The 25393-nt window shown below is 50.6% G+C and overlaps 1 protein-coding gene across 10 annotated transcripts; it reads right to left on the reverse strand.

The window, feature by feature from the left end:
• Window positions 1-703: 703 nt before the first annotated feature.
• PPCDC (phosphopantothenoylcysteine decarboxylase) lies at window positions 704-25208 on the reverse strand. Of its 10 annotated transcripts, none has more exons than XM_045449044.1 (6): window positions 24960-25085; window positions 20473-20684; window positions 6557-6652; window positions 5551-5679; window positions 1693-1861; window positions 704-1275 (listed from the first exon to the last, which is right to left on the reverse strand). In XM_045449044.1, the coding sequence occupies exons 2-6, from the start codon at window positions 20608-20610 to the stop codon at window positions 1190-1192; spliced, it is 618 nt and encodes a 205-aa protein (XP_045305000.1). In that variant the 5' UTR covers window positions 20611-20684; window positions 24960-25085; the 3' UTR covers window positions 704-1189. The 10 variants fall into 10 exon arrangements, with proteins under 10 accessions (XP_045305000.1, XP_045305001.1, XP_045305003.1 ...); XM_045449045.1 differs by having other exon boundaries at window positions 24950-25021; XM_045449047.1 differs by lacking the exon at window positions 24960-25085 and adding an exon at window positions 24848-24868.
• Between the last annotated feature and the right edge of the window lie 185 nt (window positions 25209-25393).

Here is a 25393-nt window from a genome sequence, read left to right on the forward strand (position 1 = left end):
AACGAGCCCCTCCCCACTGCAGCCACCAAACAGCAATTAGGTCAAAGGCAGGGTGGTGGGGTTTTCTAGGGCAGAACATGCTTCTCTCTGGAGTCTACTTCCCATAATCACAGGTGCCACTGGGTGGGGTTGGAGGGGAGGCAGAGACACCCAGGTTCCCAGTCCTAGGTGCAGCAAAGCTGATGAGGACATCAGGAAGCAAGGGGTCTGGATTCCAAGGTGGGTTCCAACCCTGCTGTCTGTGTGCCTGTTATTTGCATAAAAGGCCATCTCGGCCTAGGGCTGGGGATTTTATTTTTCCCAAAATGAGAGGGTCTATTTCAGTCAATGTTAGAAAAACTCATTGGCCTGAATGCATACCTAGCTTTAACTTCCCTTTGACATTTACTATGTAAGGGGGGGGGGGGGGGGGGGAGGGTATCTTGCACACATTATCTCATTTAATCCTCTCAAAAACTTCATGAGGGTAGGATAATACAGATGAGGAAAGTGAGGGTCAGAAAGGCTGAGCCTTGAGCCAAGGTCCACTGCTAGCACATGGCAGGGCTGGGATTTGAACTAGGGTCTGTCTGGCTTCAGAGCCCTCTGCCCTTAACCACCACATGATATTGGCCAGTCAGTCGTCAGCCCAGACCCTCCCCCAGCCACCCCAAGCAATGCCCCTGATCTCCGAGGCCACAGGTAAAGGAAGGACACAGTCTCCTAAAAGTCACTCTTCTTTATTCCCCAGTACCCCCGATCTCACAGCATGGTCTGTGGAGAAACTCGGCATCTTGCCAACTTACAGGCTTCCCTGACTCTCTGCATGGCAGCTGGGCACCCCACCAAGGAGCTGAAGTGGCTCCCCTGCACGATGCAGAATCAAGGTTTCTCAGTCCTCCCTCAGTCCCCTTCCCAGAGCACAGGGCCACACAGCAGCAGCTTGCTATGCCTATCCCAGGAGAAGGTGGGGGAGGGGCCCAGAATGCAGCCATCTCTTAGTTGGAAAGAAGTTGGGATCTGGGCCTTTGGTCTAATTTAACCTGAGGCAAGTGAGGCCCCTGGGGAGGCTCTGGAGCAGGCCCAGGCTACACCCCTACTCAGTAAACCCAGAAGTCTTCACCGTATTTTGCCGATGTCCATCTTCTTCATAGACTTGGCCTGAAAACACGCAGGGTGCAGAAGGATACAAACAACAGAAATCCCAGGTTCAGCTCTGCTGAGAGCCGCCACGACAGAAGAGGACTTCTTTCACCTTGTCCACAATGGTGCCCACCTCAGCCATGGCCCCTAGACCTAGAGAGCAAAGTTCTGCTGTGGCCTGCAGACCGAGGCAGGGCCCATCCCCCACCCACCCTGCTCAATGCCCCCCCGAGTGTTCCACCCAAAGCCCAAGGCCTTGAAGGCCAGAGCCACCTCTACATGAGCCAGACCCATCAAATCCCTTCCAAGGCACCCTCAGGACAGGACCCAGTAACAGTTACGGGAGCATCATGAACTGTATATGGGCTGCGTGCCAGGGACAACGCAGGCCCTTTACAAACACTACCTCGTTTAATCTTACCAACTCTGAGAGGAACTAGGACTTCCATTTCCCAGATGAGAAAGCTGAGCTCACAGAATGGTTTTACCCAAGGTCACAACACACTGGGGTGTGACCCCAGAGCTGAGCCCTTCTGCGACCCTGGGCTGTGAGCCTGGCCAGATGCCCACCTTCATCTCCACACACCAACTTCTTGGCCACACAAGGAATCTCCACATAGCCGAAGGCCTTGAGCAGGCCCACCTGCTGCGCGGTGACGGGATGCTCCCACATGGCGGTGTTCATCGCCGGGCAGAAGAGCAGGGGCTTTCGGCAGTCCCAGGCCCGGATGACACAGGTCTGTGAAGAAGGGCCGGAGTGGGGCAGGTGGGTGCCTGCTGCTCTGGACTCCCAAATCCTACCCACCATCCTCTGGGTCGCAGCCAGCTTGGGATGACCGGGTGACACTTGTCTGTATCCCCCTACCTCGAATCTCCTCACCCTCTCCCCCTCTCCACAGGTGCTGGCACAGGGCCTGACACACAGGAGGTCCTCCAACACTCGCAATGGCCCAGCCACCCCCACGCAGACCTCCACTCCTATGCAGAAAGGTGCCTCTGAGCCAAACCACAAGGCTTCTCCACTGTGGGACACACGCCACAGACAGAAAGCAGCCAGGCGAGCAGAAGTCAAGCTTCACAGTTACCCCCCAAAACGAAGGCTCAGACCACTCATCAGGTGCGGCTCACCTACCCCAACACAGGCTCTACTTCAAGGCTGACTAGAGTTGGGCAATGAGAACACCTGCCACGTGACAAAAACTCTCTCATATGTATTATCCCATGCACCCTCACCGCAACCCTGCAAAGAAGGTGCTGTCCTGTTTCCCAGATGGGGAAGCTGCACTCCCCACAGTCCCACGGAGACAATGATCCGGGGCATGAAGGTTTGCACGCCACCCAGTGTGATCCTCCGCCGAGGCCATCCTGCCACGTGCATGCCAGAGCAGCTGTGAGAGGGACCCACCAGCTCAGTGAGTTGTGGAATCACACAGACCTTGGTTCAAATCTTGGCTGTGCTATGTACGATTACTGCTAGCCGTGAGAACCTGGATGAATAATTTAACCTCAGGAGTCTTAGCTTCCTCTCTGCAAAAGCTCACTGGATGGTTGTGAGCACAGAAGGTGAACATGCTTAAGGCTCTTCACACAGGGCCTGGCCTCAAGTACGGGCTCCAGAAACAGTAGCTCCTGTGATTACTACAGGCACAGGCTCCCTGGACCAGGCGCTGCCTGGGAGAGAAATAAGCCTTGGGGCCCGCAGGAGCGTGCTCCCCTGGGCCCTCACTGCTCCAGCACCTCCTTTCCAGCTGTGGGCCCCTTGGGGAGACAGCAGTCAACACAGCCCTTCCCCGAAGCGCAACCCATCTGGTAAAAGATGGGGGAGTCCAGAAGACAATGCCGTGAACAGGCCAGAGCTGATGCCTACCCCTCTCAGTGCCCCTGCCCCCTCCTGGGGATAGAAAGGAAGTGGGACAGCACACAGCCTCAGGATCTGGTTGCCTGTGTAGTCCCAGACACCAGTGTCTGTTTCCCACCAAGTCCTCCCGATTTGGCAACTGGGCTGAGTGGACAGTTTCAGTCACACTTCCTCTTGGCCCCGTGCCACCTGCCGCTTCTGCAAAAGTCACGAACATACCTAGAAGAGCCCCCTGAGTGTCAAGTACAGTGGGGGCTGGGCTGGGGTTTCTGAGTGTCTTCAAAGCAAAGCACACCAACAGAGAAGAAACCAGTATGTTCGTGTCTCATGCCTCTCTAGCTTTCCCACCTCATCTCGAAGCTCAGTGCTTCCTGGACAAACCACAGCTCCTCTGAACCTTCTGGCAGCAGGAGGGATGAAAGGAGGCGTCAGTTCCTACAGTCACATCTGTTTGGCCAGTGCTGTGTTCAGTACCTCAGCTCTGCCCCTGAGAACCCACCTGGGTGGAGAGAAGGCCTAGATTCTGATCAGGAGGCCAGCTCCCAGTTGACTGGTGACCCAGGGAAGTCACCTCCTGTTTCTAGATCTGCTTAGATATTTAAAAAAAAAAATTTTTTTTAAGTAATCCCTACACCCAACGTGGGGCTCAAACTCGACCCTAAGATCAAAAGTTGCATGCTCTACAGACTGAGCCAGCCAGGTGCCCCTCTGCTGGGCTATTTAGCACACAAAAGGGGCCGGGGCCCGCGCAGGCGAGAAAGCGGATGGAGATGCACAGCACCCAGGCCAAGGGCCCAGAGGCCTGGTGCACAGGTCACAGGTCACAGGTAGCACGCTGCTCTAAAGGCCCCACAAGTTCTGGGTCCTGGAAAAGGGACAAGGTCTGAAGGAAGGGGGCAGCAGGGTGATCTTTTCAGGGATAAAAGGACAAAATATCTTCTGAGTGAGGACAGAGCCACAGAGCAAGGATGATGACAATTTAAACTTTGTGAGATTTCTAATTGCCTGAAATATTTGTGTGTTCAAGTGAAACCTTTTGAGGCAAAAAAAAAAAAAAAAAAAAAAAAATTCCTGGGGGAACATATTACATTGCTCAGCCAACTCGGGAGGAGGGAACCCCCAAGACTTCAGGGAGTAGGGGCAGCTCTGATGAAAAAAAAAAAAAAAGGAAGCAGCGCTTTGGAGAGGAAGAAAGGAGCCCTCGGAGAGCCAGCCCAGCCCAGGGCATGACGCCCAGAGGCCAGTGTGTTTCATCCCACCAGCTAGTGCTGGCCAGCCAGTGGGAAGCCCAGAGGTCACACACAGCCCAGACCCACTGAGATGAAAGTGGCCAAGAGCCTCATCTGCTCCTACTGCCCAGTCAGCCATGCACCAGCCACACTGGGAAGCCTTCCTGATAACACTGCCCCTAGGCTCGCCCCTCGCTCTACTCCCCTACCCCTGCTCCTTGCCACACAATCTGTGTGTTGCTCTTCTTCTGGTCATCCTGTGCTCTTATTCAAATGATGCTTCAGTCACTAGCAGATTCTTCGAGAAGTGCCTTATGCACCCATCAACAAGCATACAAGGAGACTAAGTTCCTGTCTGACCACCAAAAACTTTGGCCCAGCTTATCACATTAAACTCTGAAAAGCTCTTTGCTCTTTGCCAAAGTAGAATAATTACCTCGTACATACAGTATTCACTGAACACTTACTATATGCCTAGCACTGTGCAAAGTGGTGACTCCACTGTCAAAGGACCGACTGGGGTCATTTAAGGCTACACCAGACACCAGAGCACATTCCCTTCTCACCTGTACGGGTAACCAAAAACCCTCTCCTTCCAGACTGAGAGCTCCAAGTGTCCTGTGGGTCCCTCAGCACAGGGCCCGGCTCATGATAGGGAAAAGCTCAGTGCACAAGGGAAGTGGGTAACAATGGAGAGGGAGGAGGGGAGAGAGATCACACACCTAGCTCCTCCCAGGATGATCACATAAACAAGGCCTTTAAGGACAACAGTTCCCTGGAGGTCCCTTAGGCCTAAGACAATCCCCACTTTGTGTAGCTGGCCTTCTGTTCCTCTCCTCCACCATCCACCGGCTGGCACCTCTCACCCTTGCTCCTCTCTTCCTCTCTAAGTTTTCCAGAACATACAGGAAAACCGCATTTCTGCGGCCAATGCTACAGGAGAGATAAGTGTGCACAAGAGATCCATGAGGAAGTAAACACTCTTATCAGATTGCACATGTGGATGTCCAGATCCTGGGGAGAAGGCAGAGCTAAGGGGGACAGGCAATGGGGCCGGGCAGGGAGACCAACGGACGAGCATGTGGAGGGTAGCCCGTGAACGAAGGACAAAGTGTCAAGGGGCAGGTGAGAGGTGGATGCCCTCAGAGAGTACATACAAGCTGAGTCCATCCATGTGCCCACTTGCCGGAACACAGGTGAGACCAGGTGGAGGGCAGGGGGTCCAGGGGGCAAACCAGCCCACCATAAAGAACTCCAAGGCAAGAATCCCATACAAAGGCAGTCCTGCAGCTCAGCAAACTGGGAGTGAGGCCCAGGGAGGAAGAAAGCAGAATCACTCACAAGCAAGTTGTCACATATACCACTGGCCACCTTCCCCAGGGTGTTGGCATCAAGAGGAGCCACCAGCATGAGATCTGCCCACCTCCGCAGGTCAATGTGGAGAACGGGGTCGGATCGGCACTTCCACATCTGGCAGAGGGAAGGAAATGGGGTCACTGAGCTAGCTACTCTCTCAGCATGGAGGGAGGAAGCCGTGGGGGGGCAACGCAGGCCAGGTGCACTAAGTCAGAAACCGAGGAAGACCACCTGAGCACCCCGGCCCGAGTCCACTGCTGTTCCCTCTCATAGCTAAGCTGGTGAGCACCGGCTGTGGAGCCAACCGCCTGAGAGAAACCAGGCCTGAGGAAACAAACGCCCCTTGTCTCTCCAAGCTATTCCCTTTATGGTTTGGTTTTCAAGAGAACTGACATCTGGCAGGGAACTCCTGGCCTGTCTGCTTGAGGCGGATGCTTGGGTTGTCCAAGCCAGTGGAAGGGCTCTGGGGCGGTGAGAATGGAGGGGGTGGGGTGGAGAAGACAGGCCAGCCAGAAATGTTCTAGGCTGAGAATGTTTAAAAATGCCTGGCAGGGCACCCCTGTGAGGCCCACACTCGACGTCTGGTGAATCGGCCGGTGCCCGCCCCTCTGCGGGAGAGGAGAAGCAGAGCCCAGTGGCCGTGGGAAGTGAGGCGCTCTCGACAGGCCTGACACTGGGAGCCACGTGGACAAGGGTGGTGGGAAACAGAGCTCCTCTGTGGTTTCATCAGCCCAGATAAGTACAAGGACACTCCACCTCAGGCACAGGGCCAAAGCTGAGCTCTGCCTGGGGTGGGAGGAGACTTCAGGCCTCCCGCAGGCCAGAAGCTAGACAGATGTTTTCCTCATCGCCTCTGCCCAGAGGGCCCTGACCACTGACTTGAGCCCGGCCTGTCTGCTCTGGCCACCAGGACTATGAACTGCAAGGAGGACACTCCTGTCTCGTTGGTGGAAACACGATGGAACTCAGCCCTGGGGCCCCCAACACTGACCTCCCATTCATCAGCGTCGCTGTAGAGAGTGACAGGAATGTCCTGGGGGCTGTAGAAATGTTTGGCTCTCTCGGTGGTGACCACTGCTACTTCCAGCTGTCACCAAGAAAAAAAATAGAGGCGGGGAGAGAGAGGGAAAGAAAACTGTTACCAGAGCCACAGGCCTGGATGCCACACGGGGCCAGGCCAGGCAAGTGCTTTCTTCAGGGCCTGGCTGTGGAGACTTCTCCCTCCTCGGCAGGGAGCCCCATGTTTGCATAGCTACTTCCGCTGTCACCCAAAGGTCAGGCCCCACCAGATGTGGCTGTTTCACTTCCCTATTTGAGGGGCTGCCGAGGAATGAGTCACCAACTGCCCAGTGCATATAAAGCTGCAGGCTCCTGCCACTCAGGCAGAAAGACAGAGGCAGCCGGGAAGGAATGCAGGGCAAGAAGGCCGCAGAAGGCAGGAGGGGCCACTTCAAAGAGGCTCACAGGTTCTGAGCTCTAATCCACACCACAACCCTGCCCTCTGCAGGCCAAGGTACCAGGGAGCTGGGGCCTGGCTTGCAGTGGCTGCATCCAAGCCCCAGAGAGAAAATAGGCAGTCGGTCCCTTCTCTACTTCTAGGAACCAGGCCTCGTGGGCTCTGGTTGCAGACAGACTCCAGGAAAACCAAACCTGGAAGTGTGCCCTTCACTCATGGGGCAAAAATGAAGTTCACCTCCACACTACTCATTCACAAGTAATTAATAAAGCAAACAAGGGGGGGTGGCTAAGGTGCTCAGAACAAACGGTTGTGAGAAACAGCACACGTAGTGTGGACAGCACGAGACCAGTTGCCATCATTTGTAAAATGAGATGTTGAACTAAGACGGCACAGTAAAGGGGCTCAGAAGCGGCTGGGAGGTGAAGGAGATATCTCTGGGGGACATTTATCCAGGAGAGAGAAGAGTCAAGGGTGACAAGGGCAGGATCATCAGCTGACTAGAACAGGAATCACGTATGGCATGCAGGCCAGATCCAGCCTACAGACATGCTATTTGGCCTGCATGAGGTTATAAACATTTTTGAGCCAATATATACAAATCGGGAGATTTCACATAGAAAATCCAATTTCCTGGCTTCTGTTGAAAACTAAAAGCTCTGGCACGGCCCAGCCCACATTCCTACTTGATAATGGTGGTACTGCAGGTATCGTGGAACGGCCGCCTCTCAGAATGGGACGTGCCCATGCCAACTCCGGTCCCCCAACCCTCCCTACCGTGTCACTGAGGCCCCCCTCATGCTTCCTGCCTACCAAGCGACAGCATTCTGCATAGCATGTAAGAGCAAAGCCGGCACCAGGCAGCAGAAGTCTCAGAGAGACAGAGTGCACAACTTCAGAAGGTCTGCCGCTCCTAGCTCTGCTGGAGAGCTCTCAGGCGTGTCCGTTCTCTCTCACTCCCCCTAGAACCTAGCATCCCCAGAACCTGCACAAAACCTCGGTGACCTTTTTAAAGGTCATTTAAACCAAACTCCCACTGAGCACTGGAGCCGTTTCTAGGACAGCTCTGAACAAGATGGCAGTGGGGCACCTGGGTGGCTGAGTCAGTTAAGCATCTGACTCTTGACCTCAGCTCAGGTCTTGATCTTGGGGTTGTGAGTTCAAGCCCCACACTGGGCTCCACGCTGGGCATGAAGCCTACTTAAAAAAAAAAAAAAAAAAAAAATGGCAGATGAACAGGGCTGCCATCTGTCCACAGAGCTCAGCCCATGGGCCCAGCACAGATAGGGAGAGCAGAGGGAGGCAGAATGGTGCTGAGACTCTCAAGACACAAGACAGTGACAAGGTAAGTTATGGGAATGGTAAGTCAGAGGTAACCAGAAGAATAGGCAACTTTCAAACCAGCAGAAGAAAGCTCAATCTATATGATAAAGGAGAGGAAAGAGAAAACAAGAAGCAGAGAGCACGTGACAAGTAGAAAGCATTAAATAAGATAGCAGAAGTTTAGCCCTAATAGAATAGTAATATATAATGAGCTAAGTTCTCTGATCAAAATTCAGACTCTCATATTGGAGTTTTAAAATTCATCAATCATATCAAAAAAGACACATTTAAAACAAAAGGATATATTGGGGTGCCTGGCTGGCTCAGTTGGTAAAGCATGCCGATTTGATTTCAGCTCAGGTCATGATCTCCCAGTTCTGGAGTTCGGGCCCCATGTTGGGTTCTACACTGACAGCACAGAGCCTGCTTGGGATTCTGTCTCTCCCTCTGCCCCTCCCTACTCGTGCTCTCTCTCAAAATAAATAAATAAAACATTTTTAAAAATTAAAAAAAGAATAGGGGCTCCTGGGTGCTTCAGTCAGTTAAGCATCCGACTCTTGATTTTGGCTCAGGTCATGATCTCATGGTTCACGAGATTGAGCCCCACATCAGGTTCTGCACTGACAGTGTGGAGACTACTTAGGATTCTCTCTTTCTCTCTCAAAATAAGTAAATAAACATTTTTTAATTAAAAAATAAAAAATAAAATCTTAAAAAAGGATACATAAATGTTAAATAAAAGAATAAACTTTCAGTTAAATAATGTGGATTCAACTTTGCTCCCTCCCAAAAGCCCAACGAAATAAAAGTAAAGGGATTTTTTTAATGATATAAACCAAGAATGAAAAAGAGGACCAAAAAATAAAAAAATGAAAATGAAAACAAACAGAAAAAAACCCAGAAACCAGCAGTTAAGACATGTCAACACTCTGGAAGATCAGATGAAATCAGATGCTAATGTTTTTTTATGAACATTCAGGGAACAACAACAAAAAAAAGCCTTGGAAATTAAAATTATAAACAGGAAAATAAAAAACTCAACATAAGTTTAGAAGAAATCTTCCAGAAAGCTGAACAGAAAAGATAAAAAAAGATGGGTAATGTTAGAAAAATAGATGAGAAAGTCAGAGGATCAATTCAAGAGGTCCAAAATCTGAGTTCCAGAAAGAACAGAAAAATGGAGGTGAGAAAATTATGAAAGAAATTAAAGGAAACTTCCCAGAACTGAAGAACTCAGAGGTGGGAGACAGCTCTTCTGCCTGCCCAGTGTTTGGTGAGGCTCAGGCGACCTGGAGTAAAAGTCCCTGGCACCCACTGAGTGTCTGCCTACGGAGCCTGAGCCCACATCAGCTCTTCTGGAAGCAACATCCTCCTGCTGACATATACGGAGTTTGCAATCAGCAAACTCAAAAGAGTTCTTCTCACCCCTGTTGCTGCTAAACCACAAACCCCAGCCTGTAAGTGCACAGCTACTTTTCTGGTCCGTCACGCTTCCCTGGTAAATCCCACTTTCCAGAGGAGGCCCACAGAGAGTTCCTAAGATCTCAGTCCTCTTAGCACCACCATCAGGAGCCCCGCTGAGACATGAATCCAAATCCTGAACATAAGGTCAAGAGAAAAGCTCTTCCACAAGGTCCACAAGGTAGGGGTGAGAGATGATGGGAAAGAATCAAAAACGGATCCTTTCTGGGGCAACTGGGTGGCTTATTCAGTTAAGTAACCAATGCTTGATTTCGGCTCACGTCATGATCTCATGGTTTGTGGGCTCAAGCCCCACATCAGACTCTGCACTGTGACAGTACAGAGCCTGCTTGGGATTCTCTCTCTGCCCCTCCCCTCCCCTCTCTCTCAAAAGAACTAAATAAACTTAAAAAAGTTTAAAAAAAAAAAAAAGGAATATTCCAGTTCATCCTCTATCCTGAAATACAGAAAGCAGCTTCCTGAAGATCTAGTTCCCCTACTTTCCCTAACTCCCAAACTGCCTGCCAGTTCTCAAGTGAGGACTGTGCCAAAGGCCAGCCTTCAGAAACGTTCCCAATTTGGTAATGGCCCTGTTCTGGGGCTCCCTTCTCCCTCTCAGCTACGCCTACATCCCCACTCACGGTTTGAGCCCTGCCTTCCCTGGCCCCTAGGGAGTTCTGACCAGGGGGCCAGGTAAGCCTCCCACTCTGGGCCCCAGCATGAATTATTCCTCTGGGCTCCTCCCCCAGTCTCTAAATCAATTCCTTCTCTGGCCACCCTCCCAGGTTACATAGTCATTGTTAGGGAGCGTCCTGGGGTCAATGTCTTTACCTCAAATGAAGAGAATGTGATGAGCCAACCTTCTCCTTGCCCGTCCCCTGACCCCACTGAAGCAGCTACCTCTCCTTGGCAGTGACCCTGACCCCCAGGCTGTCCAGCAGGCCCAGGCCAGTTTTTCTGGTTTTAGAAGGATGTCACTTGATCTGATTCATCAACCCCATGGGCTTTGTTCTTTCATTTTCATTTACTCTGCCAAATGTCCTAGGAGCCAAAGGCTAGGTCCTGGGTTTGCACACACTTTAAAAGAAAAAAAAAAAAAAAAAAAAAGGACATGTTGGGTTACCTTCTGAAATACTAAATAACTCAAGACTATTCACTCATTCACCCTGACCTTTCTCCTAGCAAATGCCAAGGAGCCCTGGAGGGGCAGGAACCCTCTTTTCTCTTACACCCTCCCTGGGTCCTGGTAGAAGTAGGGCTGGGATGAAAACAATCTCCCCCACATTAGAGAGTTCCTGAAAGGCAGCTCTGTGCTTGGTCCCCTAGTGAGACCCCTGCCAAGAGTTTTTATATCTAATATTTAAAACCTGAACTTCTTTGTGTGATGCGATTGAGGTTTGGCCAGACTTTATTATATAAGCTGTCTGCATTTTGCCTGGCATTTACAGAGGTTCTTTCCTGAAACCAGTTGGCAAGTCTAGTTTCCTTTTCTCTGCTGAAGGTACGTTAGCAATCCCATCTGGGGTTCCTGGAGAGTCAGAGAGGGGAAATGGAAACAGATTTTGGGATGAAACCTCCACTTTGACTTTTAGGCCCCGAGTCTGGCCCAGGCTGCCTCTGGGGCAGACTACCAAAGGATCTTGGGAAGCAGCACTGTCACGGCCATAGGTTGAGACAAATCCCATGGCCTGACTTTTCTCCTCCAATCCCATCTCTAGCCTCTACCTATAACCAGGAGCCAGCAGCACCCCCTCCCCAAGTTCAGACAACCAAAGATGTTTCTGAACATAGTCCAATGTCCCCTGGGAGGCCAAACTGCCCCAGTTGAGAATGACCACGCTGCAGGATTATTCAACAGAACTCTGCAGCGATAGAAACATGTCATACCTGTGCTGTCCCCTATGGCAGTCTCTGGCCATATGTGGCTACTGAACATTTGAGGTGTGGCTAGAGTGACTGAGGAACTGAAGTTTTGGTTTTATTTAATTTTAATAATTTAAATTTAAATTTGAATGTGGCTAGTGGTTACTGTATTAGATAGCACAGCTCTGGCATATACAAGTAAAGGAGAGACCCAGCAGGAACCCCCAGCTGAGTGGCCCCAAAAGAGCAGGTATTTCTAGTAGGGCGTGTGATGATGGCTCCACAGGAGGCTGTAAGGATTCTAAAGTGGAAGCACCTGCCATGATTTAACCTGCAAGATTTGGTGGCTCAGGCCTCTGGGCTGACACACACAGCAGAGACTCTGACACTGAGCTGACCGGTGTTGACACTGGCAGTGCCCAGGGCCTGGAGAGCAGCCAAAAAGCTGACCCAAACCTGAGCATGGGGGCAGGGGTGGGAGGGTATACTCTAGGAAAAAGGACCCTTGGTGCCCAGAGCAGTTAGCACATAGGGTGGGGAGCTGTGGCAGTGGCGGCCTCATTAACAAATACCCCAGAGTGTTCCGGTTGGCTGAGTGGGTGTCCCAACTTATAATGTTCCAGCTCATAATGATGCCTTGACTTGTCAAACATTTACTGAGTCTACTATATACATGGAGGCCAGGTGGGGGGAGGTGGTCTTGGGCGAATCCCCTTCCTCTCTGGCCTCGGTTTCCCCTTCTGAGCCATGAGCCATTTAAATTTTTTTTTTTTTTTCAACGTTTATTTATTTTTGGGACAGAGAGAGACAGAGCATGAACGGGGGAGGGGCAGAAAGAGAGGGAGACACAGAATCGGAAACAGGCTCCAGGCTCTGAGCCGTCAGCCCAGAGCCTGACGCGGGGCTCGAACTCACGGACCGCGAGATCGTGACCTGGCTGAAGTCGGACGCTTAACCGACTGCGCCACCCAGGCGCCCCAACCCATGAGCCATTGAAACCACATGGCCTTCAGGGGCCCATCCAGCTCACTATGCTGTCCCAGCCCTCTTGTGGCCCTTGCCCTTTCCCACCAGGCTCTGGGGGCGGGGAGCCATTCTCTCCTGGGCCTCCCTGTGGGCCTCCTGGGGGAGCTGGTGTTCTGGTCTCACCAGCCCTTCCTGCCATTCAAGTGAGACCAGGCTGCCAATCCCTCTGTGCCCTTCCCCAACTACAGAAAATTCTCAAGAACAGAACTTGAGAGGCAGACTGCAGAGCTGACTCCCTGGAGGAGCAGGCCAAGGACGGAAGGGGCTGGCCAAACCAGCAGAAGCCCAGATAAGCGCCTCAGACCACTGCTATTGAACACACCCCTTTCCACAACACTACCACAGAGCAGGCAGGTGGGCCCTGCCCAGAAAGAAAGGAAAACCTCAAACCAGGTCCTGTTTCTCCTGCTTCCTTTCCTCAGCGAGCATTTAAAGAAAAAAAAAAAAAAAAAGCATACAGTTACAAAGAATGTTCCATAATATTCCCACTAAGAGTCCCACTGACTTTAAAAATAAATATACACAGAGGTTAGAAAATTAAGATTGAACACAATGATACCAAATGTGAGTCTCCTTTCCTGCCCCCTTTTCTGCACAAAGGTAACTACCTCCAGAGGAAAATCTGTAGGCAGTAACTCAGATATGTGAACATATAAAAGGAACCAGACAATACGCCAGCGGTCAGCAAACTTTTTTCTATAAAGGGCCAGATACTATTTTCGGTTTTGTCACAACTACTCAACTCTGTAGTAGCAAGACTGCAGTCACGGGCAATACTTAAACAAATGTGTGGCTGTGTTCCAATAAAACGTTATGGACACAGAAATTTGAATTTCACGTAATTTTGTGCTCTCAAAATATTCTTTAAAAAATTTTTTAACCACTGGAAAATATAAAAACCATTCCTGGCTCACAAACCATACAAAAGCAGGTAATGAGTCCAGATTTGGCCTGTGGCCCATGGTTTGCTAACTCCTGTACCAAACTCATTTCATTTCTATCTTGAGGACAGTCCCACATCAACACAGAGATCCAGCCATTGTTCTGAAGGGCGCCTGTCATCCACTGTGAGGCTGCACCAAAGCTCTCTCTCTCTCCTTGGATGTTTTGTTTCCACTTTTATTTTTGTTTTAAAATTATAAACAATGCTACAATGAACATCCTCCTACATATGGTGAATTTTGGCACACTATAGGATTCAATCCTACAGGTGAATCAAGAGCTATGAACTCTTTTGACCTCTCCAGACACTGTCAAATGGTCCTCCAGAGAAGCAGAATTCACTTCATCCTGCAAGTGAGTGGGAACTTCTTCCCCTCACCCTTGACAGCCCTGAATGTCCTGACAGGCATTCTAGAAACGTAACCTTCTCTAAGCCCAAGGCCTGCCAACTCCCCAAATGGCAGACTCTCTCCACCTTTAGAAATCCCCTGCCAGAGGTGCCTGGTGGCTCAGTCAATTGAGTGTCTGACTCTCTCAGGTCATGATCTCATGGTTCGTGAGTTCGAGCCCCGTGTTGGGCCCTGCACTGATGGTGTGGAGCCTGCTTGGGATTCTCTCTCTCCCTCTCTCTCTCTGCCCCTTCCCTGCTTGCATGTGGTCTTTCAAAATAAATAAACTTAAAAAAATACTAAAAAAAAAAAAAATTTAGAAATCCCCTTCCGGCTCCAGCCCTGCTGACTTCTGCCCTGGCAAAAGCTAAAGAGGTGTCTGTCTTCTCCCAAGTGAGAAGGGTGCTCAGACAGAACTGCAGCCCAATTAACATGACAATTATGGAACTGCAAAAGCGCCCTGAAGCTCCTGAATCCCAGGACCTTCTCCCAGGCTGCCTTCAGGTCCTATTCCTTTCTGCCCTCACATCTAGAACCTTCCACCACTAGTGCCAGAAGAGGCCTTGGAGACAGATCATTTTAGTACTCCCCCCCAACCCCTTCATTGCAGGGCTGAGAAAAATAGGGACATATGAAGACCTAAGTTGCCCAGAATCCTTTTGCTCAGCTGCCTCTCTTGAGGTACAGCTGACCCCCACTATCCAACTTCCCCGATCATATAAAGGCTCCAAGGCTTCTTTGCAAGGACCATTCTTCCTGAATGCTGGTATATGGGTCATGAGGCCAAATCCACCCCTCTCCAGCACCCCCTCACAATCTCCCTGGTCTGGCTCTAGCCATGCCTGGGCACACTGGTGAATCAGGAGTAGAGGCATACCTTGGGATATGGTGGGTCTGGTTCCAGACCACTGCAATAAAGCAAATATCACAGTAAAACTTTCTTCGGTTTCCCAGGACATGTAAAAGTCAGGTTTACACTGTAGTCTCTTACATGTGTAAGAGCATTATGTCTGAAAAAGCAACGCGCATATCTGCAGGATTGTGCTGTAGGAGTGCTGACAACACCGACTCCATATTGGACTCTCCATCTTGTTCATCCTGTGCAATGACCTCCCCACAGATGCATGTATGTATGCTCTGACCAGAATGCAGGAAGGTTTGTTTGGACAGAGGGAGCCACTTGAGGTAACATACATATGACAGGCACACAGAGGGCATCACTTTAAAGCTTTTTTTTTTTTTTTAGTTTATTTAGAGAGAGAGAGGCAGGGAGGGGCAGAGACAGAGGGAGAAAAAGAGAATCCCAAGCAGGCTCTGCACTGTCAGCACATAGCCCGATGCGGAGCTTCAACCCACGAGCCACAAGACCATGACCTAAGCCAAAACCAAAAGTTGGACGCTTAACTCACTGAGCCACCCAGGCGCCCCAGAGTGCATCACTTTAGAAAACCACCACAGAAGATCTGCGCACAGTGGGCACCACATTAGAAAACTACTCTGACCTCACCACAATGACCTGCACTCTATAGAAGCTGTGGATTAAGGTCCAGACTTTGCAGAGAATAGCTGCATAGCGCCTCGGTCATCATCTGCCCAACCTGCCTGCCCTCCCATTCATCAGTAAGTTACCCTGAATAAATCTCTATAAACGGTATGGAGTAGCTCAAAGTGCCTTCTCAGTCTGGAGGATACTTTATTCTCTCTCACCCACTTCTAACAATACCTTAATTAAAAGTATCCTATTGCTGGGGCACCTGGGTGGCTTGGTCAGTTAAGTGTCCAACTTCGGCTCAGGTCATGATCTCACAGCTCATGAGTTTGAGCCCCGCATCAGGCCCTGTGCTGACAGCTGAGCCTGGAACCTGCTTTGGATTCTCTGTCTCCCTCTCTCTGCCCCTCCCCCAGTCTCTCTCTCTCTCTCAAAAGTAAATTTTTAAAAAGCATCTTATTGCTAAAAAAGGCTAACTCATCTGAACCTTCAGCAAGTTGTAATCACTGATCACAGATCACCATAACAAATAATGGAAAAGTTTGAAATATTGTAAGAATTACCAAAATGTGACATAAAGTGAGCAAATGCTGTTGGAAAAATGGCACCAGTAGACTTGCTCAATGCAGGGTTGGCACAAATTTTCAATTTGTAAGAAAACTCAGTTATGTACAAAGCACAATTAAATTAAGTATACCTATAGTTATGAGCCATGTCTGCAGACTCACTCAGCTCCCTGCACCCCACACTTCAGCTGCTTGTTTGCTGGTCAAACTCTAGCGATGCCCAGGGAGCTCAGAAAAGACCCAAGCATATGAATTCACGATGTAGGCAAAGGGCTGAGAAGGACCTTTCCAAGTGACAAAGACTGCTCTTGGGGGTGACCCAGAAAGACGGCAAAGGGGAGATCAGTACCATCAGGGAGTAAGGGGAGTGCGGGGGGTAGGACGAGGGGGAAAGCCACTGCATCGAGGCCAACACGAGGCAAGCAAGGATCCCCCTTTGGTTACCAAAACCTCACAAGGACTCCACCAAGCAAACCCAGGCTCTCTGGAGAGCTGTTCTATCTGCAGGAAGAGGTGGGAAGGTGGCAGGCCCCTCCACAGGAGCAGATGGACTGTGGCTCCCACGGCTCTTCCCACATGGGCTGTCTCTCACCAACCCAACAACCCCACCACGTGCCTGGCCCAAAGGACAAGACAGCAAGGGGAAAGAAAAGGGTGAAGGAGAGGAAACACACACTGGTAAGTGCGTCCATGTGCCAGGAGCTGCACCCAGTTATTGGCACAAGATGAGAAACTTTTATTTCTATCCCTTCTTGAAGACTTTACAAGAGCCTGAGGGGATGGGTGGCAGTAATCAGCTTTATTTTTTATTTAAAGTTTATTTTTTGAGAGAGAGAGCGAGCACCAGCAGGGGAGGGGCAGAGAGAGAGGGAGAGAAAGAATCCCAGGCAGGTTCTGCACAGTGTGGAGCTCAAACCCATGAACTTCGAGATCATGAACTGAGCTGAAATCAAGAGTCAGATGTTTAAGAGTCAGATGCGTAACCCTTAACCAACTGAGCCACCCAGGTGCCCCACTAATCAGCTTTATTTTAATATTTGTTTATTTTTGAGAGAGAGAGAGAGAGAGAGAGAGAGAGAGTGCGAGCAGGGAAGGGGCAGAGAGGCAGACACAGAATCCGAAGCAGGCTCCAGACTCTAAGCGGTCAGCACAGAGCCCGATGTGGGGCTCGAACTCATGAACCACGAGATCATGACCTCAGCTGAAGTTGGGCACTTAACCGACTAAGCCACCCAGGTACCCCAATCAGCTTTATTTTAAATGAGAAAGGCAGGGGCCACCTGGGTGGCTCAATTAAGCGTCCAACTTCAGCTCAGGTCATGACCTCGAGGTCCATGAGTTCGAGCTGCACGTCGGGCTCTATGCTGACAGCTCAGAGCCTGGAGCCTGCTTCAGATTCTGCGTCTCCCTCTCTCTCTGCCCCTCCCTCACTCACACTCTGTCTCTCAAAAAGGAATAAATGTTAAAAAAAAAAAAAAAAAAAAAAACATAAATGAGAAAGGCAGGCTCCAAGAGGCCAAGTCATGGAGTCCTCTCTCCTGGGTCGGTGCCCTTCTTGCTGCCTGACTTTCAGCTTCAACTCCAGCCAGAGAGGGAGAGCAAAGTTCCTGCTCCACACAAGGCTTGTCCCCACAGTGGGCCAGACCAGAAAGCCTGGGGTGGGCTGGAGAGCCTCCCCACTTCAGGCAACCCTTTCCTCACACCCCTGTAAATGCTGGCTGTGTGGGATGACAGGAAGCTGTGGAGTTGCCATTTCCCTCCGCTCTGAGGCTGCCCATCTGTTTCCTGGGATAGGACGCCCTGCCCCCACTCACCCCCAGTCCGGAAATTCACTTGCTCTGGGGCTATGGGAAAAGGGAACTGTATGGCTCCCTCCCTCCGGAGGGGGCAGAGGCTGTCACCGCTGCAACAACCCTTTCCAGGCCCCAGGCCTCCCCCCCATTCCGGGTGTAGCTAGTCAGCTGTACCAAAGGTGCTGGGCATGTGTCTGGGTGGGGGAGGCCACAGGAGGTGCTCTGGGCAGTACCAGCACCTGGCCTCAGAGCATCCATGAGACTCACCTCCCTTCCCCCTTCTGACCTGGCTGGCATCCCTGGCTGCCTTTCACTGCTTGTTCCGCATGAGGGGTGGAGTGAGGGGGTGGCTTTCTGGGTAGAAGTTTGTGGAAAGTAAGAAGAAAAAAAATGAAAGATTTCTCACCCCTGCCTTCCGTGCTGACATGGTCATCTGCAGGTGAGCACTGCCCCCTGCTGGACACACTGGGTACATGCACCTGTGTCACACGTTAAGCTATGGGGCAGATACAAGGAAAAAGCATAGCCTGGGCCCCAGCAGTGTATACACAAAAGCAATGGGCAACAACATGAACAATATCAAAGGCAACCAATGATCCCATATCTTGGTCAAGATATGGTCAAACTCTAGTCAGGCTCCTATGTGTCCCTTTTTTGACTAGGGCCATCTTGGGGCCTGGTCCTTAAGAGCAAGATTCCCATTAAGTGGGTTTAGCCAGAATCCCCCACCCTCAATGTCTAACCAGCCTGGACAGCTCATCAGGCTCTTCATCCCTCAACAACACCCCCCCCCCCAGGTGATTCATCACCCTGGCTTGCCTGCACCAAGAATCCTGTCAGGGCAGTGTAGCCAGAACCCTCCTTATTCCTGATGTTTCCTCTTAGTAATTTCCCATCCACTGCCCTCCACCTGGCTCCTTGCCTATAAATCCCCACTCTTCCTTGTATTCGTAATCAAAACCTAGTTCTATGCTGAGGCCTCTTTTCCCGTATTGTGATAGGTTTTCTGAACAAAATCTGTTTTTACCACTCTAACTACTGCCCATCTCTGGGTTTTTAAAAAAAAAAAAAATCTTTTTTTTTAATGCTTATTTATTCTTGAGAGAGAGAGAAACAGAGCATGAGTGGAGGAGGGGCAGAGAGAGAGGGAGACACAGAATCTGAAGCAGGCTCCAGGCTCCGAGCTGTCAGCACAGAGCCCGACGCAGGGCTCATGAGCCAAGCCAAAGTCGAACCCTTAACTGACTGAGTGACCCAGGCGCTCCATGGTTTGTTTTTTTAAGTAGGCATCACGGCTAGCATGGAGCCCAATGTGGGGCTTGAACTCACAACCCTGAGATCAAGACCTGAGCTGAGACCAAGAGTTGGATAGATGTTTAACAGATGGAGTCACCCTGGTTTTTCTTTAATGCATCAAATGAGTTTGTTTGTTTGTTTGTTTGTTTGTTTGTTTTGAGAGGGAGAGAGAGCATGCAACCCAGGAAGGGGCAGAGAGAGGCAGAGACAGAATCTCAAGCAGGCTCCACACTGTCAGCATAGAGCCCAACACAGGGCTCGAACTCACGAACCATGAAATCATGACCTGAGCCAAGACCAAGAGTCGGATGCTTAACCGAGCCACCCAGGTACCCCCAGTATTTTATGTATTTTTAAGTAATTCTATGCCCAACCTGGGGCTTGAACTCACAACCTGGAGATCAAGAGTTGTGTGCTCTATCAACTGGCCATCCAGGCACCCCTCATCAAATGAGTCTGAAAAGGAACAGACCAAAGCCACATGGGTTGAGGCAGGCCAGGAAGGCTTTCTTGTGAAGTATTTGTGCAGAATTTAGAGAGGCAGAGAAGCAGGAGGGCAGCACAGCCTGGCAGGGCCAGGCCAAAGCAAAGGCCATCAGGGTGGAGTATAGGCAGTGGGCGTTCAACAGACAAATGTAGGACCTTAGATACTAGACAAGGAAATGAGGTTATTACCTGCTGGCTTTCACATGGTCTAAAGCCTTGAACTTTCCCCACAGAAGAATCTGCCCCAGAAGCCCAATATATATAAAAACATAAAACTAATCAAAATTGAGGTACCCCTCCCCAGTACACTGTGGTGGCCCCTAGGCATCTCTGAACACATGAAGGAACAGTTTAAAACCAGAGCCACAGGCAATGGGGTACCCCTAAGGCTCCAGTGCATTTGGACTGACAGGACAGCCATGGTGTCTAACAAAGAGGGAGAACAGAGCTGCAGTGTTCGAGACGGAGTGGAAGCAGGGGTGGGGAGTCCAATGCAGCAAGGGGACCCGATGAATGTGCTACATTTCTGCAGCCAGCCTCCTCCCCCGCCAGAACCACAGGGAACCAGGGTCAACATATGGGAACACAAACCCTCCACTAGCAAAGCATTCCTCCCCTCACGCTCTGTCCACACCTGCTAATCTAGCTCCGGGTTATACTGGACTGTCTCAGGGACCCCCTACACACCAATGCACACAGAGGGCTTCCACAAACACCATTAACAAAAACCCCAAGCACTGCATAAAATGGGCTGGCTCCAGGAGCAGCAGCTCTCCAAGGCCAGAGGCTGCCACGCCCGTCTAATAAGGATACTCACGCCAGGAATGTCCAAAAGCCTAGACACCAGAAGAGGCAACTTCAGGGCTGCAACACTCCCAGTGACACCCACGAGGACACGAAACTGTCTCTTCGCCAAAGGTGCAGCATCTGCTGGACATGACGCACTTGATTCCATGTGGGGTCTAATAGCTTCGAATCCTGGGAAACTGCCAGGACTGGCCTCCAGAGGGCTCTATCAGGATTTAAAATCTAAAAGCAGAACCAGGGGTACCCACTTCATTCATATATTCGACCAAAATGTACAGAGTACCTAGGGCCAGATGCTGGGGTTGCAGAGGGGTCAGCAGTCCCGGCTGCTGGGAGAACACAAGTTAATGAGGTCAGATACCCTCACCAGACACAAGTCAGTCACCATGTAACACAGCCCAGTGCTGTGAAGAACATCTATACCGGGGAGTGCCTGCCCAGGAGTAACTGTCTGAGAAAGTCAGAGACCAAAAAAATGACATTCAGGTTCAGTCCTGAAGGACGAGTACGTTTTCCAGAGACAGAAGAAAATAACTTTGCAAGAAGGAACCATCTCACAAAGGTGAAGAGGCCTAAGGAAGGCGGCAGGTTTGGGGAACAAGGAGAAGCTTAGTAATGAGGCTGAAGTGCGATGGGAGGTTGGGGGTAGCAGGAGGTAAGGTTGCAATTAGGTCAAGGGCAGTGAGGGCCAGGGTGAGTTTTCATTTTAGAAAAACAGTGCTGGCGCCGACAGTGGAGGGGGCCCAGGACGTGGAGATTGGAGGAGGCTGGGCTGACTGAAGGGAGTAGCGGGATGGGACAGGTGCAGGGATGCTTGAGAGGTGGTAAAACCCTAGGCAACAAGGGGACTTGGGTGCTCCCAGCAGTTGAGAGATTGGCCTCTCTGTCACTGTCCCGGTATCTCAAACCCTACAAATCCAAGTCCAGGAAGAAACAAGCATAAAAGGGATGTTGGCCACCCCCATGAGACCAGCTGCTTAGTCTCTTCCTCTGGCCCTCAGATGTTGCCAGAAACCAGTGCCCACGATAATATGACTGATGGACACACCAAAACCTATACTCTACAAGCTGGGCCAGCAAAACGTACCTACTCCATCAGGACAATCACTGAGGGACAGTGAAATCTAGCACTGGGCAAAGGAATTGTGGAAAACATGCCACTGCCTTCAGGGAAGTGAGTTGAGAAGACAGGTGTCATACCTGCAATCATCTGAGATGGGCCCTATTCTGGGAGGCACCTTTCTGGTGATCAGTGATTCAATTTGTTCATCTGTTTCCTTGCCTCTTCCTCTATACTTCTCCACCACCACTGCTGCCACCAGCAAGCTCCCTGCACTGTGACCAGGTCTAATTGTCAACCACCAGGCACCTGCTGGATGAATAATAAACTGCACCTTCTAAAGCAAGGTGGGGCACAGAAGTCTGGCTGATGAAGCGGGAGCCCTAAGCCCTGTCCATGGTTGGGCTCCCGAGCTGGTGTGTGACCTCAGTTCTGGGTACTTCCCTCTGTGGACCTGTCTCTTCATCTGAAAAATATGGAGGTAGGACCAGGTGATCTCCTTCCAGCTGAAACTTGAGTCAATGTATAAAAGACAGCAGTGAGGACTCTCTGTAGCAGAGTCCTGGCAGATGCACTCAAAATGGGCAGAATCAGCAGCAAGAGGGGACACCAAGGCCAACTCCAGGGAGAAGCATCTGTGAGTCACGCAGTGGCTACCTCAGTGACTGCACACCCAAAGGGTCTTCCTCTTCACTCCACCGACCCCTTGGCTCCCTAGGGTCTCTTTGCTCAGTATTTGCCTTCGAGACTTGAGCACACACCCACATGAGCTGAGGATCATATTTGGGTCTATTATCCCACTCCTACTGGAAAGGTCTCCCAGAGGCCCAGACCCAGGGGTTAATCAGCAGGAGGTTAAGCACAGGCCAGTTCCCTAGAGCAAGACTCCTCCAAAGTTCCATTTGCCAGTAATTTCAATCTCTGCTCTACATCAGGGCCTCAGCCAGGGCCATGCTTGCCCAGAGCAGAACTGAGTCTACTCCAGGGCTTGGGGAGCCCTGTTAGCAACTGGCAAGGTCTAGAGGGCTTATCTGCAAACTCCTTCCCAGGTCTCATCAGCACGCTGATTAGCACCCTCAGTAGGTGATGGAAACACATTTCTTGACTCTCCAGGGAAACCTACCTTCCAGATCTCAAACCCTGACACTGTCCCGCCCCAGCCAACTGGTGCCAAACCAGAGACTGAACTTCGTTTTGGCAGACCCTTAACCTCCTCTACATCAAGCTGATGATCATTCCCAAGGAACATGTTACTGAAAGTAATCAGCTAAACTCAGGGCACAAATGCACGTTGGCGACTTCAACTACTTCCTCCCAGTTAGGTGGTATAGCCCGAGATTTACTACTTAGCCTGCTGAGCAAGTTTTGCTAAGGGCCAAAGCCTACCTACTTTTGTAGAAAAGTGTGTGTGTGTTGCAGGTTGGGGGGGGGGGGGGGGTGGCAGGTGTACTTGAGGAATAGAAAGTGGATAATTTAACCGTTTGAAGGCAAGGTCAAATTGGTTCAACCCAACAGTTATGTGAAGGGTGATAGCTGGCAGTTCTTTATGTTTACGCTCAAAAAAGATCAAATCCCAAACCAGGAGGCCCATTACTCTAGTTAGTTCCTGTTGGAACCACCTATTTACACAGCCAAGGTAGCTGTTGACAGTGCTTGATTCTTCTGAGCTTTGCTGGACTCATAGGAACTGTTGAGCAGCAGGAAGAGTTGGCAGGCAGAGAGGTTGTAGGGCTGAAGCCTATGATTACTGAGCCTCAAGCTCCCAGGACATGAGTCATGCAGGTAAGCCACAGCCAGAAAAATGGCAGGTTCTCTATCTACCCTTTAGAAAGACAGGGCCAGAATAAAGAACCTCAGCTTGTGGCAAGCTTGTGATGTGTAAGCCTCCTCTGTTGAGTGTAATTAGGGCAAAGTAAAGGTTTCAGGAATACCTGCCAGTCACAATAGGGGCATGTGTGGAGCCACACAGAACCAGGGCTAAAAGAAGGGCCAGAGAGTAAGAACCCTGTTCAACACAGGAACAGTGAGGGGCTGGAGCCTAGGACAAAGCAGAACCAAACATGGGGGGTTGGGGGAAAGGGAGCCAGGATGCCCTCACTGCTGGCTTCTGCTCTGGCCTTCTCCCCCACCAGTCAACCCACTCTACTCTCTGCCCCCATAATAATGAACAACTTCTAGCTCCCCCAAATGTCACCCTGCTCCCAAACCCAAAGACATTAAAAGGCCACAGGGCACTTTAAATCCATGGCTCCAACGTAAGGCAAGGAACTCAAGAGAGAGCTCAAGTGGCTGGCATTCTGCTAAGACTACTCTTCTTGCTCACTAGAGGCAGGAATGCTTGACTCGGCAGCTTCTGAAATCCCATTTAGGCACTCCTGAAGCCCACGTGTTGGGGATATATACACATATTATATGCTACATTGTACATATTTTATATATATTTGTATTACATTAAATCATATGTAACATATTCACACACACACACACGGTACGAGCAAGGTGGTTACAGCCACTACAAGAGATGTGTGGGAAAAACCCTGCTCCCCAGACATTCACCACTTTCCCTACTTAGGAATGTCTCCTACTTATCCTCTGGTACAGGCTTCTAAACACTTCTAAAGACAGTAGGAAGTTTTCCTCTGGCAAAATTTAGCCTCACTCTAATTTTTAAATACCATTCAGCAATTTTAGGAGGATCTAGGGGATATAATTCCAACATGCCAAGGCTCTGCATTTTCTATTTTACTAACTTTTAAAATAAAGGGAACTGAGAGGGGCCTGGGTGGTTCAGTCGGTTGAGCACCCAAGTTCAGCTCGGGACATGATTTCACACCTCGTGAGGTCATGATTTCACAGCTCGTGAGTTCAAGCCCCCCAACGGGCTCTGTGCTGACAGCTCGGAGCCTGGGGCCTACTTCAGATTCTGTGTCTCCCTCTCTCTCTGCCCCTAACCCACTCGCATTGTCTCCCTCTCTCTCAAAACTAATAAATAAACACTAAAATAAAAAATAAAATAAAATAAAATAAAATAAGGGGAACCGATAGGGCACTAAATGCATTTAGTTAAACGGCACTAAACAATCGCAGTGCAGCAAAAAGCAGGGTGGGAACGCACAGATACAAATCCCCCACTCCGGCCTCGAGCCAGAAAGAAGTCCCTAATGCTCCGGCCCCACGGGCAGATAGGTAAATTCAGTCCCAAAGGTTCAACAGTCCCTACGCAGACATAGCGGCTAATCCACAGTGGCGAGCAGAGCTTCACCAGCATAGATAGGAAACTGAGGTCACACACACACACCTGCAGACCCACAGCCTTCACATTCACACGCACGCGCGCAGGGACAGTAAGGTCACACACAAACAGTCGCAGATACACAATCAAGCGAAGCTCCTCGAAACTCCCTACCACCCGGCGAGAGGATACAACCTCCAAGTACCCTGAGATTCCTCGCCAGCACCAGGCGCGTCTCGGGCAGCCCCAAATATCGCGAGATCTCAGCCGCCACTCCCGCCGTTTCCGCTTAGCAGGTAGTCTCACGAGAGCACCCGGCTGTCTACGTGCTCGCGCCGCCTTCTGGGAGTTGTAGTCTACTTCTCTGCCTTCTGGCAGTTGTAGTCCATTCGAAGGAATCCTTCCGCGGACGTCCGCTAGCTGTTTTTGATACTGCTGGTGCTCTCGCCTGGGCCAAGCCTAATTGTCTGACCTCACCCCACACCCTCATACCACACATACGCACTGTTCATCCTTGTGGCACTTAATACTGAACATTTGCCGAGCCTTTCCTGTGCTAGGTGTACAGGATACAAGGCTAAATCAGACCTGTCCCTGCTCCAGACAAGCAGGGACACAGGGAATTACAGAATAAGATCC

Source organism: Leopardus geoffroyi, chromosome B3 (assembly GCF_018350155.1).
Source record: "Leopardus geoffroyi isolate Oge1 chromosome B3, O.geoffroyi_Oge1_pat1.0, whole genome shotgun sequence".
In the NCBI taxonomy this organism is placed as follows: Eukaryota; Metazoa; Chordata; class Mammalia; order Carnivora; family Felidae; genus Leopardus; species Leopardus geoffroyi.

Excerpts from the sequence above, each read along its gene's own strand:
- PPCDC (XM_045449044.1), bottom strand. The coding sequence starts at position 20,610 with ATGGAATCAAGTGCGTCATGTCCAGCAGATGCTGCACCTTTGGCGAAG. Across the intron at positions 6,653-20,472 it reads GGCTTTTGGACATTCCTGGC|CTGGAAGTAGCAGTGGTCAC; the intron begins GTGAGTATCCTT and ends TCTTGGTGACAG. Across the intron at positions 1,862-5,550 it reads GTATATGTGACAACTTGCTT|ACCTGTGTCATCCGGGCCTG; the intron begins GTGAGTGATTCT and ends CCTTCTTCACAG.